The sequence below is a fragment of the Pteronotus mesoamericanus genome, unplaced genomic scaffold, assembly GCF_021234165.1.
Source record: "Pteronotus mesoamericanus isolate MK-2021 breed Mesoamerican mustached bat unplaced genomic scaffold, CSHL_Meso_final contig_73, whole genome shotgun sequence".
Classification (NCBI taxonomy): Eukaryota; Metazoa; Chordata; class Mammalia; order Chiroptera; family Mormoopidae; genus Pteronotus; species Pteronotus mesoamericanus.
This window is the reverse complement of record NW_026555245.1, coordinates 19,696,629-19,713,837: the sequence shown is the minus strand read 5'-3', so window position 1 is coordinate 19,713,837 and position 17,209 is coordinate 19,696,629. Positions and strand designations below refer to the sequence as shown.

At 35.5% G+C, this 17,209-nt stretch overlaps 1 protein-coding gene across 1 annotated transcript in view; it reads left to right on the top strand.

Moving 5' to 3' along the window:
• RFX3 (regulatory factor X3) overlaps positions 1-17,209 on the top strand; it is a 212,454-nt gene that overhangs the window by 179,643 nt on the left and 15,602 nt on the right. Inside the window, exons 14-15 of the mRNA XM_054583074.1 lie at positions 5,484-5,692; positions 11,655-11,808. Of these exons, the coding sequence (XP_054439049.1) occupies positions 5,484-5,692; positions 11,655-11,808 (363 nt within the window). The remainder of the gene's footprint in view (positions 1-5,483; positions 5,693-11,654; positions 11,809-17,209) is intronic.

Below are 17,209 nucleotides of genomic sequence, written 5' to 3'. Positions count from 1 at the left end.
TTCTCACTTCACTTTTCATTTTAATGAGTAATCTCTTTCTTAGTATAGTATATTCCACCTTTTACTCCCTTCATTCTTTTCCTTTTCTGTTCCCGCTCTTGCCTGATTTTCTCAAGAGTCCTCTGGTTTTCTCAGTCTACTGCCTAGTGTTCCACCTTTATCACCCTCTTCATTTATTGCCTATTCATTTGAAAGTTGCCCCTGCCCCTACAAGATAAACTCAGTAAGACTGACTCATATAAAGGTGATGTGGTTTTAATGAGGAAATTTTAATTTAAAACAGTGGAATTACATGTAAGGATCAATATTATCACACTCTAGAAGCCTGAACATACTAAAAAGTTTCTTTCTGGATATCCACATATCTTTCACCACTTCATTCTTCTCTAACTGTATTTTCTTTTCCTCATGCATTCATGATAATTTTTCTGTCGCAGTATAATTGGTGTTTTGGTTCTTTTTAATCGCTAGCATTACAGTGGTATTATTTTCTAATTTTTTTGTGTGTGAATGGATAGTTTTTCATCTACATAATGGACAAAAATGAGTTTTGATGGGTTTACCCAATGACCTGACTGTTACATGCCTAACTATTACATGTACTTGTATTTCTGTATTTTAAAAAAAAATTCTGATTTTAAAGCTACTGATTCTATCATCTTGAATATAATTTATTTGTAAGTCAGGAACATCTTTAATGTTCAACTTTAGGTTTTTCCATTATAGAATTAAAATATCCACATTCCTTTTACCAGCGAGTATTTACATTGTACTCTACTGTCAGTATATTTTCAGTAGTCAGAATAGCAAAATGAAGTATAATGTAAAGTAGTTTGAAAAGCCAAAATAATGTCCTGTGGCTTTATTTCTCTAAATTTGGCTTTAGATTATCATATTTTTTGGCAAAAGCTAATTTGTAAGGAAATAGTGAGTTTGAATTTATAGTAAGAAATGAAATTAGATTCTTCGAGGGTAGCAGTAAGTTCCTCCTCTCAATTATCCATGCACAAACAAACAAAAACAATGTCCCCTATAATGGATATAAAGTTTCATATTTGCAAAGTGAAAAAATTTTGGAGATGTATTGCACAATAAGGACATATATTTAATACTCCTATATTGTACACTTAAAAATGTTAAAATGATGTTTTATGAGGTTTTTTTTTTTTACCACAATAAAAAAATGGTTAGATGAGGGAGGCTCTGTCCTGCAGTCTCCCTGGTCGCCGCGGATAAAGAAACTGTATCAGACAAAATTTGCCTGTCAGGAGAGGAGGGTGGTGATTCCCTGTAGTGGAGAATGTCCAGAGCCCTGCTCTTGAAGTGACTTTTATTGAGAACAATATGCGTAGGGTATACAGCATACATGCAAAGCCTATCGATCTACATCAAAAAAGCTATAAATAGATAAATTAAATCAATAAATTGAAGACATACAGAGGTTTGTCCGAAATCAAAGTGTGTCAGACGAGTTGGGACCAGGTGCTCATTAAGACAGTTTTTGGGGCTCAGGAATTATCTCCTTGTTGTGAGGTAAAACACCTGGTTTTTCCTAACCAGGGCAGTGCAAAGCAGAGCAAGCTTCAGTAACTATACTGTATTTTTTTAGGCCAGATTTCCCGGGGGACTCTCACTGTTAGTATCGGTCCATGCACCTCCCAGCATTCCTGGCTTTACAGTTGAGGCTTACAGGCAGGGGGGCTAGCTCGCACAGGGCTCTAATTCCCGATACCACACAAAGTGGTCCCCGACAGTTAGATATTAATGAAATAACCAAAATTGGCCTCCCCTATCCTTTCCTTAAGACCTGAGTTCTTCCATGGGTACTCTTCTGGATTCTTAAATTGATATAAAATTTCTGGGAGTTATTTCACAGTGAATTTTGAAAGATCATAATTATTCTTATATTATCCTGTCACACAAACAGAAAGAAGTGCAAAAGAAAGCAAAGAGCTAGTTACAAGATTGCTAATTCTGGCATTATTCCTAGTAGTAAAAAATTGGAATGAACAGAAATGTCTAATTGTACAGAATTAGTTATGTAAATAGTGCTATATTTATTCAGTAAAGCAAATTCAATCATTGAACATTAAATATAGCTCTATATTTGCCTAAATGGAGAGATAGTTATTACATATAGTTAAGTGAAGCTAAGCAGAATATCTAGTAGAATGTATCATATTATCCACTTACTTTAAATATTTATATATGCATATGTGCATATTCATATTGCATGTGAAAAAATTGAAAGTTATATACAGTAGCATGTTGGGTTATCTCTATGTTAGCTTTTAGATATTAATATTTTGTTCTTTTTTGATTATTTGTATTTTCAATTTTTTTATAGTCACATTTTAATGTACTTAAAATATTTAAAAGTGATATTTAGGAGGTAAAATCTGAAAGTGTTTAATTAGATAAGAGAATGGATAGTAGATGGTATCATCTGTCACAGGGAGCGATGCGTTGCACGGAGTGTGGGCTCCTGGATCTGAGGGTCACTGTCCGGAGCCAGCTGAGGAGGGAGTGGGACTTTGAATCCCACAGAGCCCGTCCCAGGGTTGTCACTGATTGGGGGAATAAACCCAAGTCATCGCAAACACTTCTGTTTGCCAGGAGAGGGGACATGGCTCTTCCATTTAGTGGAGAAGACCTGAACCCCATGTCCAAAGGCTTTTATTGAGAATCATTTGTGCTGGGGTATGGAGCAAAGCTCATCAATCAGTGTCAGAAGGCTTTGTTTACAGAAACCAAATAGAGATCATAGATAACAGTTGGAGGAACACAAGAAATCTGCCTCAGGTCAGGGTCTATGAATAATGTAAATCTCCTTCCCAGTATGAGCTGGTTATCATAGCTTTTGAGGGAAGAACAAAGCATGCTTTGAGGAACTTACTGCTAGGCCTGATTGTCTCCAGGAACTTTCTGATCCAGTTTAGGGCTGTACCTGCCCTTAATGTTGTTTCAAGCCTGAGCTGGGTTGGCAGGGCAGAGCCACCAAGAAAAAAAGGAGACTCCAGCCATGTCCAAGCCAAGCCAAGGGATGCGGGCCTTTTTGCCTTTTCTCTGTGTCCTCCAAGTCCTTGTCTGCTGCCCATACCAGCCAATGTCTGGCTTAGGTCGTCTCTCCTTGCGAGAGAACTTACCTATCCTCTATAACCGAGCATCACAGGGCCAAGCAGGGTGATGCGAGGGAGACAGGGGCTATGCTCCTGCCCAGGGGACAGGTTTCATCTCCTCAGTGGCATGTTTGCCCAAGGCCTCCTTGAGTATTTCCAGCCTTGGGGCCCTCTCACCTGTTGGTGGGGCTACAGTTCCTGAAACCAGATAGGACGTTCCCCAACAATCATGGGCTGGGAATATAGAAGAAACCATGGATTTCCTATGATGGTATCATCAGCTGGGGAAATAAAGTGAATGAAGTTTGGTGTTTTGTATTCGAAGTACCTCCCTGTTGAACTGTCTCCATTGCAGCAGGAGAGAGAGTGGAACCAGAGAGTGGTGATGAGGGGTTTATTCCGTTGAAGTTGTTGATTTGAATGAACTTATCCTTTGAGAGTAGATGAATAAAAGCTTTGGACAGACACTCTTTACAGAAAAATACACGCATATTCACAATGTTTTAGGTGTAGAAGTAGAACTTTCACAGGCACCCCTCCACAGAAACTTATCTTGAAAATATTATCTGGACACAATGAGCCCACCTTAAAAATTATTGTTACTTTTCATTTCTCTAATTTTATGTTGAGGGAAATTGAGGCCATTGAAATTAAATGAATTGCTTGAGATCAGTTTAATTGATTCAGACCCTATATTGAAATCCATTTCATCTGACTCAGTCAAATATTATATTATGAAATAATTACATTCTGACCTTGAGAGTATATGTTTTTTGTTTTGTTTTTTTTTAAATCTTAAAAGACAATGTAGTACTGGAAGCATAAAACTTCTGGCAACCATTGAAAAATAGCCTTTAGAGTTCCTATTTTCATTGCTGTCACCAAACGTGAAACTTCCCAGTCAGAACCAGAGGAAAACTAAGAATTGTGTTTCTTGGCAGATATTTTCTCAAATGTATTTTTGTTGTTGCTATTGTTGTTTTCAGTTCTTTAAATTAATTTGCATTCATAGTCTTGCTTTGACAGGCCTTGATATTTGTTTCCAATTTATAAAACGCATACAGCATATGCTTCTACCTGGTATTATTCAGTGTGTGTTTCTGTTTTAATCCTAAAGGACTACTTTTGGTCAGACAAATCTGTTTATTTATCTGACTGACCCTAAATCCTCTCAAATGAATTGGATTTTTAAACTTCTATCTGATTGAAAGGAAACAAAAAGAGAACTTCTGCAGGTAGCATTAAAAACTGAATAGAATGGGAGACCTTGCATACTGTTTGTCCAGGCTTTTATTTTTCTTCAGTGATCAGGTATTTCAGTCTTTCATACAGGCTAGCTAACGCATTAGGATGGCCAAAAGGTCCATTTAGTTTTTCCATAAAATAAAAGACACATTTTTCATTTTCACCAATAATTTTATTGATTTGGATGTTTTGATTATGTCAGCTCTCTCTTGCTATTGGCTTCTAGTGAGTGGAGGCCAGGGGTGCTGCTAAACATCTTCCAATGCATAAGACAGCCCCACAGCAAAGAATTATTTGGCCAAAATGTCAGTAGTACAAGAAACTTCACAAATCACTTTTCACATGTTTGATCAGCCATAGCATTTTCTCATACACTGCATAAATCTTTTTTCCTTTTTTTAATTCTTGTTTATTCTATTACAGTTGTCCCAGTTTTTTCCCCTTTGTCCTCCTCTATCCAGCCCACCTCCCACTCCCACAGTCCACCCCCACACCATTGTCCGTGTCCATGGGCCATTTATACATGTTCTTTGACTGATCCCTCCCCCTTCTTTTCACCATCCTTCACCCCCTTTTCTCTGACAGCTGTCAGTCTGTTCCCTGAACTAACAAAACAGAACCAAGCACAAATCTTTTCTTGCGTTTCAGTTGCATTTTTACCTTTCTTGAAATAATAAAGCATAATATGCTGAAAATGTTGCGCATTTTCCTCCATCTTCCGATATTAAAATGGCTGCACAAAAGTTCGCCAATTTAGATGTTTTTTTAAAAGTGCAAGCTGATATGACAGCTGTCACAATACAATTTAACAAAATTGTTTTGAATGAAGTTAAAGACAGCTAAGCACTACTAGAACCATTGTACAGAAGAAATAAACAAACTTTTTGGCCAACCCAATAGAAAAACCAAGCCAAACTTTTATGTCCCATCACTTTTTTATGCACAAAGGCGATGGTAAGTTCCTTAACAACGGACAGGTAGTTGTTCATTTTCTTAATTCATTTAAGTTGTTTGAAGCTTTCATTATAATTTCCCATTCAAGCATATGGTTTGATTACTGACATTCAATGAAGAGATGCTGAGTCAAACTTTTCTTTTGCTCTTTCTGTTTTGTCCCAGGAGCAGGCTTCCTGGGTATGCCAGTGTGATGACAACATGGTTCAGAGACTAGAAACAGATTTCAAGATGACTCTTCAGCAGCAGAGCACCCTGGAGCAGTGGGCTGCGTGGCTTGACAACGTGATGATGCAAGCCCTGAAGCCCTATGAAGGAAGACCCAGTTTTCCTAAAGCTGCCAGGCAGTTTCTGCTAAAATGGTCTTTCTACAGGTATCATCTCAGTTTTTACTAAGCTTTATTTTCATAGTCTGCAAATATGTGTGTATGTACATGCTTCTCAGACAAAAGAAAATAAATGAGTGAAGACTTCAGTTTGCAGAAACTTCCTGCTGTGGTTATCTTCACCCTGTGTCATTGATTACAACATTATGGAACTGTACCAGGAAACTCATGAAAATCAGCCATCTGCTAGGAAGAGAAAGTCTCTTTCTCAAAGCCCTAGCGTTCTCTGATGGGAACATCTAAGATTCCAGTCTAGATAACATGTTCAGCAACAGTCAGAAAAGGGCCACAGCCCTCCCGCCGGCAAACATACATTATTTAGGCTTTCTTGAGGTCTTAGCACCATTCTTCTTCTTATTCTATGGTTCAGTGATTCTCAGAGACCAGTAGCATCACTGTCACTCAGAAACATGTTAGAAATACAAATTCTCAGGTCCCTCCGCCAAATCTACTTAAATCAGAAACTGCAAAAGTGAAGCCCCACGAAGTGTCTGTTTTAAAATGTCATTCAGATGTTTCTAGTAAATTTATTAATTTGGTCGATTACAACTGTTTCAAACCTAGCTGCACATCAGAATTAATGAAAAAAAAAAAAATCCTAGGTATCTCCCAAAACCTACTGGATCAAAATCTTGATGGTTAGGGAGTAATGATTAGGAATAAATCAGACATTCTTTCTTCAGAAAACTTATTTGGGCTGATTCTAATGCAAAGCTATTTTAATATCCAGTAATCTAACAGATAGTATAAAATGAGCCACTTCTTGACTAAAATAATATAGATAGAAATGTAATTTTTGCAGACATAGAAGACCCCTGGAAGAGAAAGGCCTTCAGATTACTTGGACACAGAGAGCTTTTAATTATGATAGTAGTCACTTTGGTTTTTATTGTGGCTTCTTTCTTTCTTAACTGATTTGGTCCAATTCTTTTTTCTTAAACTGAAGTAGAGCTGCAGATCTATATATGTTTAATTAACAGTTAAATTATCCTTACCTCCTGAACATTGTTTTCTAGTGTCTAGAACAGGTTCACGTGCAGTAAAAGAAAGCCTGCCAGTTTTGTATTGTTGTTGTTTTGTTTTTGTTTTTGGAATGAAATAATTCCACAGTTTTGCCTCACATATATTTAGGACCTGTAGCCCACACAATCTGAGAAGCACCTTATTAAGGTGCTCTCTGACTCTGTGACCCACTGGTATGCTTCAGTAAAACCAATGCTAGGTTTAGATCTGGGTGCCAGTGAGAAATACAAATTTTCCCTCAATACTTGGGGAAGATTTAGAAGACATTGTCACAGCATTCTCAAAGTAACAGTAATAGGAGAAGTCAAAAATTTAATTTGGGAATATTAAGATTTCCTGTATTTTCCTATTTGCTTGCAAGTTGATTTTTTATTCTTCCACTTTTTTCCCCAGAAAATTATATAGATGGTATATGTGCTTCATGAGTGATTGATGAAACAGAAGTTATACTAGCTGGTTGTTGAAAAACCTAAATGGCCAAAAGCAGACTGCATTCTCTATATCAGGAAAAGCAGAGTTTTTTTCCCCCTTCTTAACTGTTCCCTTATGTTGTTATGTTAGACCTGCCCTTACTTCTTCCTGTGGGTTTTTATTTTTACTATATTTAGTTGATAACATTTTAGAAATACACCCCTGGAGCCTTTGTCTCCCCAGAGATCTGTTACAGGTATATTGAAAAGAGAAAATTACTTACTTGTATTTCTTGTTCTCGCAGATACACAAACCCAGATCCTCACTTGCCTGCCCTTTGTCCTCCCTGAGTTGAGGATAATTGGCTTGTTATTATTAGATACTATTATGGTTATTATTTTCATTTCAAAAAGACTTGAAGGCGTATAGTTCAGGACCACAGAAGGAAAGGCATATTCAGACAGATGCATACCTCCTGCTGGTAGGCAAAGTCAATAGCTTAAAAACTTAAAAGCCTTTAAAATCTGAACTGTTTTTGACTAAGGCATAAGAACATGTTGAGTAATAAAAACTACATTCACAAACTATCAGAGACACAGGATTGCAGAGTACTTTTTAAATGTTTTGGCATTGTAATAAGAATTTGGCAGTCACTTACACAGACTCTTCATTTCTGAAGTCGGTTAATCTCCTAATATCTAAAATCCTGTGTGTCTGTTTATATGCACACAAATATAGAAGTGGACTGGCAGAGAATCATATCAACTAGCAGTTGATGTATTGCTGCAAAGACCCTGTTTTCCAAATGGAGTTCTCTCCTTGCCTAACCTGGCTTTGAATGGCTACTGTTAGCTCCCAGTGAGGTAGCAAAAAAAATAATCACTGTCTTTCTTGAGCAGAAAGGGACAAGTTAGGTGGACCATTTCTCAGCTTGTGTATTTTGTGTATATAACGGAACACAGCATTACTTAGGGACACCCTGAGGGTCAACCGAATATCCCATATTTAAGGAAAAAAAATTAAGCTTTGATTGTGATTTGAAAGGGGGCACAGGGAACTTAGTTTGCATACAACTAGACAATATATAAACCTTCCAGAAAGTAATGCTCTTTTAGAATCAACTGTGAGCACTTGATTCTAAAAGAGCATTGAAAAGAGATTTCACAAGAGGGTCACAGGTATGATGTTTTACCTTTCTTCTTAGGAATAGTGTGATATATCCCCAAATACACAAGGAGGTGGGTTGAGTAATATGTGTTAAAGTAAATGTTTCAGTTTCCACACCATAAATTATAAGATAAATAAATACACAAGGGCATTTCTCATCCATTATAAAATAATTAACATTCATAACTGATTTTGAAAGGAGTTGAATTCATAGTAACTTAGCAACATGAAATTTGATGGAGTCAGTTTTGCAACATACCTTACAGAAGTCTGAATAGGACAATAGGTTTCCAATTAAACGGTTAATTGTGTCACTTAATCCTCAGCTTGTAGGGCAGGGGCCCAACACAGTTAATAAAGTAGACACGGCATGAATAATGGAATTCAGCCGATTCTTTTCTAAACACATTACCAAAATTTCGTGGCATGCGTGGTCATCAGTATTTTTTAAAGATAATTAGGTATTATAACTGAAGGGATGCAGATTTTTTTTTCATTTTCCAACAGAAGTTGGTGTTAGTGAGCGCTACTAGTGACCTCTAGACCCCATACCATATTCCTCTTCTCTTAGCTCGCTGTGCTCCAACCATACTATCCTCTCCTAGCTGTTCTTAGAACACATCAGACGTAGTTCTGCCTCAACATCTGCATTTGCTCTCCATTCCTTCCTTTAGGAAAGTTCACATATTTGCATGCTCAGTCCCTCACTTCAGTCCAGTTTCTGCTTAAATATCACCTCTTCAGAAGGAATTTTCCTGACTCCCTAGCTTAAAATGACTGCCCCATCACTCTCCAACCTCTTACCCTGATTAAATTTTTTCATAGAGTTTATCAGTATCTAATTTTATATTTTATATCTGCTTATGTTTTTATTGACTGCCTCTCCTACTAGAATATAATCTCTGTTAAAACCAAATTTTTTGTCTTGTTATAGAATAAGAGCCTGGCACAGAGAAACACAATATATATCTATTGAATGAATGAATGTGAATTCTCCTGGAAAAAAATAATTGACTTTGCACTTCTTTTAATAATATTAAAAAGCTAATCAGTATGAATATTCTCCTTAGTCATTTACATGATTTCAGGGTTATTATATTTTAAGGGAACTCTAAAGGCCTACGATGATTAAATCATTTATAATTTTACTACCCAAAAATAACACTGGTAAAATGTTTTCTTTTAGTGTTATATAAAATTGGGATCTAGTTGTTTACCACAGTGTATATAATCTGTATTTTTCCTTAATATTTTTCATTTAACATTATATCTTGAGCATTTCTTGCCACAAAATATCTTTAGAAACATAATTTTAATGTCCTCACAATATTTCCTTATGTGTATGTCTCAAAAATTATTTAAATATTCCCTTTTACCTTATTCTTGAATATTTAGATAGTTTTTGGTACAATATAGTTATAACAAATACTTTAGTAATAATATTTGTATAAAATTATGCATATATCCTCAAATAAATTCTGGTAAGATTGTTTGAGCTTTTTAAATTGACTGATACTATTTATTCAATTGTGCAGTCCCAACACTAATAAAGTAGTAAACTCTCCTATTTAGGGATGGGGTTTAAAACAACTGTATGGATAGATTTTATTGTTAACTGAGCTTTTATTTTATATTTTTCTTCTTTAACTTAACATTATATTATAGACATCTTTCCATATTACTACCTTTATGTCTACTTACCTCATTTCTTTAAACAATTACATAAAATTCCAAATATGAACAAACTATAATTTTTTACTCAGCATCCTACTAATGGGCATTTAGTTTTTCACAATAGTTTCTCACAAGTGTAAATACTGCTGCAGTTAAAACTACCTTTGCTCATTTGTATAAATTTCTAAAATTGGAATTGCTAGGTCAAAGGATTTGTACATTTTAAATTTTAACAAATATTACCAAACTCCCTCATATAAAAGTTGCTTGAAGTTACACTTGCAGAAACAGTACGTGGGTGTTCTTTTGCCATACCCTCTGCGACACCAGATCTTCTAATTTCTTACAGTAAAATAGATGTTTACTTCAATTTGAATTTCTTTTATTTTGAATAGTAGTCATTTAAAAAAATTTATTTATTGAATTTACTGGAGTGACATTAATTAATAATTTATATAGGTTTCAGTTGTACAATTTAATAATATATCATCTGTATGTTAAGAACATAATGGTGCCCTGGCTGGTGTGGCTCAGTGGATTGAATGCCAGCCTGTGAACTGAAAGGCTGCCAGTTCAATTCCCAGTTAGGATGCATGCCTGGGTCGCGGGCTAGATCCCCAGTTAGGGGTGTTATGAGAGGCAGCCAGTCACCGTATCTCTCACACATCAATATTTCTCTGCCTCTCTTTCTCCCTCCCTTCCCCTCTCTCTAAGAATTAATAAATAACATCTTTAAAAAGTAAATAACATATGTATTCATCTTATTACAAAGAGAATATAATGGCTATTTAGTTTTCCTAAGCCAAAAATCTCTAGAAATGATCACGAAATAAAAGTGTTGAAAAACACACGCCTGCACACCCAAGATACCCCATACATACTCCACTGTGATTCTAAGTGAGAAATATTAAAGAGGTTTGAAGTGCACAAAGAAGCTAATGATTGGCATACCTCAGCAAAGCCAAAATTTTATTTTGGACTCATTTACTTTTTAATTGATTTTTTTGTTAGTATTTTATTAATAATATTGTTCATATTTTTGTATTATATTTTATAAATTCAGTCTTCACATTTTCCAAACATATGCATTTCTTTATTGATTTTATTACACTTCTCATGGAAAATCACCTTAATTTAGGTGGAAATCAGTAAGAAACTGGGATCCCAATAAATTTGCCTTCTAACCCAACTTGTACAGATCCTTGTACATACTCACCTACATTGCCACATCCAGGTCATTACTTAGTGTAGTTTGTAACCTTTGTATGACACAAAAAATAGTTTTTGAAAAGTATATATCAAAGTCACTATCATGGAGAGGTGTTAACACAGTGTTTATCCATCAATAAAATTTTCACTTGGAGTAGCTTTTTCTTGTGGTGATGAGTTACCAGTCTTTAAAAAATCTTTTATATTCAGTCCTGACCCATATGGGAGTTTAATGGAGTCAGCAGTCTTGCCTATGCCAGTAAAATGTCTCTTTTACTTCCCTCTTTCAAAGAGTTGAGCCAACTGCTTTCAATAATGACATTATTTAATAATGACAACTTGCATGGCAAGTTGTGTGCCGTACCAACCTTTCAACCTCAACTTGACTTCTTTTAAGAAGAAAAGTACATTGAACTCAAATCCTGGTCACTAATATTGACTGCGTGTGTCTTTTCTCTTGGAACAGCTCAATGGTTATTCGGGACTTAACCTTACGCAGTGCTGCTAGCTTTGGCTCCTTCCACCTGATCCGTCTACTCTATGATGAGTATATGTTCTACTTAGTAGAACATCGTGTTGCTCAGGCAACAGGAGAAACACCCATAGCAGTCATGGGCGAGGTAAGAGAAGTTGAAAGAGCTTTGACCAACAAGTTTGGTTTTTTTTTAAAGAACATGAATTACATTTTAATGTAATATATTAATTATTAATTAAAACAATTGTTCCTAACCAGTAAGCTTTAGACCCTGGAGGGGCTATGGATTTATCTTAGGGGGTCCTTAAATCCCTCTGTTCATACGTATTTTCTTAATCAAAGGATTCTAAAGTTACAGATTATATCATGGGGAAGTTCATGTTTGAATATGTTATAAAAGTACTTATATAAAAGAAAAGTTTGAGAATCTCTGGACTAAGGAAAAGCTAATTGAATGGAAAATAAGATTGATGCTTCTGATAATATTAAGGGCTAAGAATACACAGGAAAAATTTAAATACATATTTTGTAGACTCTTTTTCTCAGTGTCCAAAAATCAAAATGAAGAAGGCAGTGATGGTAATGATAGCTAACATTTTTGGGCAGTTACATGCACCAGGCATGGTTCTAAGTACTTTACATATAACAGAGCATGTAGAATTTAACAACTCTTTGAGATAGGTACTCCTTTATCCTGTTTTATAGATGAGCATGTGAGATTCAAGTTGAAAGCTAAGACATAGAGCGATTAAATGGTTACATAGCTAGCAAGAGATGGAGATATGGTTTGAATACTTGGCCAGTTTTTCAAGACCATGTTTCTAATCACTAAAGATGTGGGGAAAAAATCAGAATTTTTAGGTAGTAAGCAAGATGCCTGATATTCAACAAACATCAAAAAGCTAAAACTGAAGTTAATATTAGCAAGAATTTGTTAATTTAATTAGGTTAGAGGCAAATGCTCAAATGATTCAGCACTGGTTCATTTTGTTGTATTGAATTGGGGTACTTAAGGTTTTGCTGTATTATACCAGGTTAGGCAATATTACAAACTACAGCAGTAAAGAAGACATGCATTTTTAAGCTCTGTATATGTGCTAATTAAAATTAAAAAGTGAAAATAAACATGAGATACTTTTCCTAGTTTAATAAATATGATAGTAAAGGTGTAAGTGTAAAAAATATATTAAAATACTTTAAGCCCCCTGACTAGTGTAGCTCAGTTGGTTAGGCATCATTCTGCAAGGCGAAAGGTTGCTGGTTTGATCCCCAGTCAGGCACATGCCTAGGTCGTGGGTTGGGTCCCTGTTCAGGGCACATACAAGAAGCAACCGATGTTTCTCTCTAATGTCGATGTTTCTTTCCCTTTCTTTTTCCCTTCCTTCCCCCTCTGTAAAAACAAATAAATGATTTTTTAAAAACTATAAAAATAAATAAATAAAATACCTCAAAGACCTCTCTGAGTGTTCTAATATAAAAATAAAATACATGTTAAACTTACTCAGGATATTAAGTTAAAATATTCCTCTTTCTTTTTCAAAATCTCTTGTATACTGATCCATATGTGTTTGTTTAATGTTTCTTAATGGTGGTAGTGTGAGATTAAACAAGAATCATTGTAGATTTTAGATTTTAAGCAGGACCTCACGAGACCAAAGCAGTCTGGACTTGTCTTAGACTTGACTTGCCTTTAGTGCCTCTTTCCTTAGTTCTTTTATAGATGCCTAGTTTCAAAATGCCCAGTTGGCATATAGATTAAGTACTGAAAAGTCTCTCACCCTGGTCTCAAAATTTATAAAAGAACATGCCTTTTGGTATATTTAACACATTTTGCCATTCACCTTATATGCTTCAGGACTTCATTAATGGAATGATCAGGCTAATGATAACAAGGATTCTCATTAGCACTGCGTGGCTCCTGATGCATGGTCTTTGCTTTCCTGGCGTCTCTATGGAGCAAAGGCAGTGGCCATGAGCCACAGTGTGAAGGCTTAGCAACCATCTCATGAGCTTGTTTAGGCAGTACTGGCTCACCAGAATGAAAATGAAAAAGGTATTACATAGTCAATACTGCCAACTAACTATTTTAACAGGCATTCCTTTTTTTTTTTTTACTATGTATAAATAGTAACTATAAATATGACAGATTGTGAAATGAAGCAAAAATATAATATGAATAAAAGCTAGATCATAAAATAAGGTATGAAATACTTTCTGTAAGATCAAAGAGCTAAGCACACTTCTCATTTTATTTGCTTACTATTTGCCCCCTTACCCAATTTATAGGAAAATCCTTTGGTCTGTCTATGCTCATCCATTATTTAGCCCAGGCCAATTAAAGTTAATTTTATAGGTTTGATCTCCCCCATACAACACTGATGCCTCAAACACCTGTTAGCCACGCTAGACCAGGTGGCCGTGGTCATGTTATCATATCTAAACTTTCTTTATTCTTGGGAAAATAAGAAGGAAATTCAAGAAATAGGAATGCTTTTTATTCATGTGTCACTCACATGTTATATTAAGTCTACCCTAGAAATCTGATTGAAGGGAAAGACTTTTTCATGTTTAGACTCAGTTGCATTCTTAGCTCCTTAGGTGATTTTCCTTTCCAAACACCAAGTCTAGATGTACCTATGCTTAGTTAGAGTGGAGCAACACCTAAAAATCACCATACCCTTAATCCCAGCAGGTGGTTTTCAATGATCAGTAAAGACAACCACAGAAACAGCAGTTGTCACTATTTATGAGAACTGTTTTACACTTAATAAAATTAAACTCTTAATCTATCTGCTCATGGCCCTTTCTCTATAAACAGTACTCTACAGTCCTCTCTGGAGATCATACTGGATACCGGCATGTCAATCTTTTATATTTCTTTCTATCTGGACCCCCACATCCAACCAATTAACTAAGTCTTCTCCTTACCCCCCCACCCACACTGAGCAGTCAGTATCATCTTATGTAATGCACAAAGCTGATTGTGTTACCCCCGCTGAAACCCTTCAGTGTCTTTTTCTTCTCTTGGTGCAGAAGTTCTGGCCCAACCTCTTTGATTAAACCTCAGCCTCCTTCCTACTCCTTTTGCATTCACAGTGGTCTTTTTTCTGTTCTTATTCCTCAAGCTTTTCTCATCACTGGACCACTGTGTAGATGGTTCTTTCTATCTGGAACTCTGTGCCTAACCCTTCCTTCCCCCCAACCTTAACTCCTGCTTCATATCTTAAATATCAGTTGCTTAGGAAGGTCTAGTTCCTCCAGACTACCTTAGATCTATACTTTCTGGTTTCTACTTTTATTCTAGAACCTACAGAATAGGAAGTGCATGGTTCTTCGTATGATTTATGTAATTGAAGATTTAATGCCTAGAAATAATGGAGGACTTTTGAGTCAGAAGAACTGAATTCTGCTTATAGTTCTGTCATTTATAGTGGCTGTAGGCTTGGGCAAATCATGTTACTTATATCGAATCTCAGGGCTTATCTCTGAATATAATTTATTCATTTCTTTAACAAATACTTCTTACCTACTCTAGGCTAAACACTATAATAATTAGGATATAATGATGAACAAAATGGATTTGGACCCTGCATTAAAGGAGCTTACGTTTAGTAGAAGATACATATTTATATTTATTAAATATTCACATAACTACAAAGCTATAAAGTCTGGCGAGTACTCTTAAGGAAAATTAAAGGGATATAGGAATATTTAAATCATGAGGCACTAAATATCTAGCCCGGGATAGACAGGGAAGGCTTCCCCCAAAACACAATTATTTAAAGTGAGACCTAAAAAACAAAAGGAGTTAGCTATGTAAAGTCAGTGAGAGTTTGGAGGTAAGGGCTAAAGACTACTGCAGGCACAAGGAAGAGAGTGCACAGGTCCTGCCTGAGTTGGAAGGGAGCATGGCCATGGGACATTTTCATGGGAAATCTCAGGTTCAAGCACCAGAGAAACCAAATATACCTCATCAAAATCAGCACACGAATGGCAGAATTAGGTTAGGATGGCAAACCAAAAGTTAGGTGCCAGGCACTCTTCTAAGTGCTTTATATACATTAACTTAGCAACTCACAACAACAACCATATGAGCGAGTATCATTACCTATATATACAATACATAACCATACAGTATATTACCTTCACATTCACTGCAACACCGCCACTCCACAACTTTTGAAGTGAGGATGACTAGATAATGGAGCCCCAAATGAAGCAGCATCACAGCTCCAAGTGCTACCGTTAGTGTCAGTGGGCTACTGTGTGAATGCTGACGCGGAAGGTATTTAAAGCCTTTGCCATTCCAGACTTTCATTATTATTAGTTTTGCCTAGAATATTAAAAGGGAACAATTTATTTGCTGCTAAAATTTATGTAAGTTTTTTAATTACTTAAATACTATAAATGTGCCCACAGGCTGTGTGGCAGTGGTGAAATGTTAAGAGTAGGAACAAATAAACAAGTTGCATCTCTATTTAATAAAATAATAAGACTTTCTGTGCAGCTCTGACAAGAGCAATTGAGCAGAAAAAATACTCTTTTACTTGAATTTGATGACTGTTTAGAAGCTTATGGCACGTATGCTTTATTTTTTAAAAATATACATAGTCCATTAATATATTTACCAAGTCTATAAATTTTGATTGCTTCATAAAAGGATTCTCTGACAAAATTTTTATATTTAATCTATTTTATTTACATTCTCTTTATCATGATTATACTTATTTAATATTCTATCTAAGCCACCTGTATAACCAACCTTGTGAAATAAAAAAGTAGGAACCAAAAGATGGTTTTAATTATGAATACAAATATAAAAAGATAATATTTTAGTAATATTTTTAGGGAAAGATTTGAAGAGCCCTTAAGGACTTACCATCAAAAGGAAACAGTCATCCAAAAAGAGGTACTCAAAGTAGAAGGGGAAAAATTCTTCAAAACCTCAACATTGAAGAAGAGCAGTTATAATTCAACAGTTCATCTTTTAGGGTAGAATTTGAGTGAAAAAAGTCCAATTTGATAGATATACAATTGTGGTAAATAAGCATGGATACTTAAAGTAAAACCAAACTAGTAAAAATTAATTTTAGTGCAATTAGGAAATACACAGATAATGTACCTGTGGAACAGTAGACTTGTTATAGAATATTTTAAAAAGGAATGAATCATATCACAAGTTAAAATCATTTGCAGAGTAATGACGGTGGGAATGGGGACAACTGTAACTCAACAACAATAAAAAAAATTAAAGATATGACAGCAAAAACATGAGTAAAATCATTTGCAGAAAGAAACCTATTTTGGAATAGTAGTAGCTGAGAAAATATTATGCCCACTTGTCAAAAGTTACATTTATTATTTATAATAAAGCTTATTGTTTATTAATATTTTTAACTGAGATTGATCTGTGTCAGTCACTGTACTAGATATTTTACATTCTCATTCAGTATTCACCATAACCTTGCAAGAGATGTGTTAGTGTCCCCACTTCACCCATGAGGAAAACAGTTGGAAAGTTGCTCAGAATCAGAACTATCAGGTGG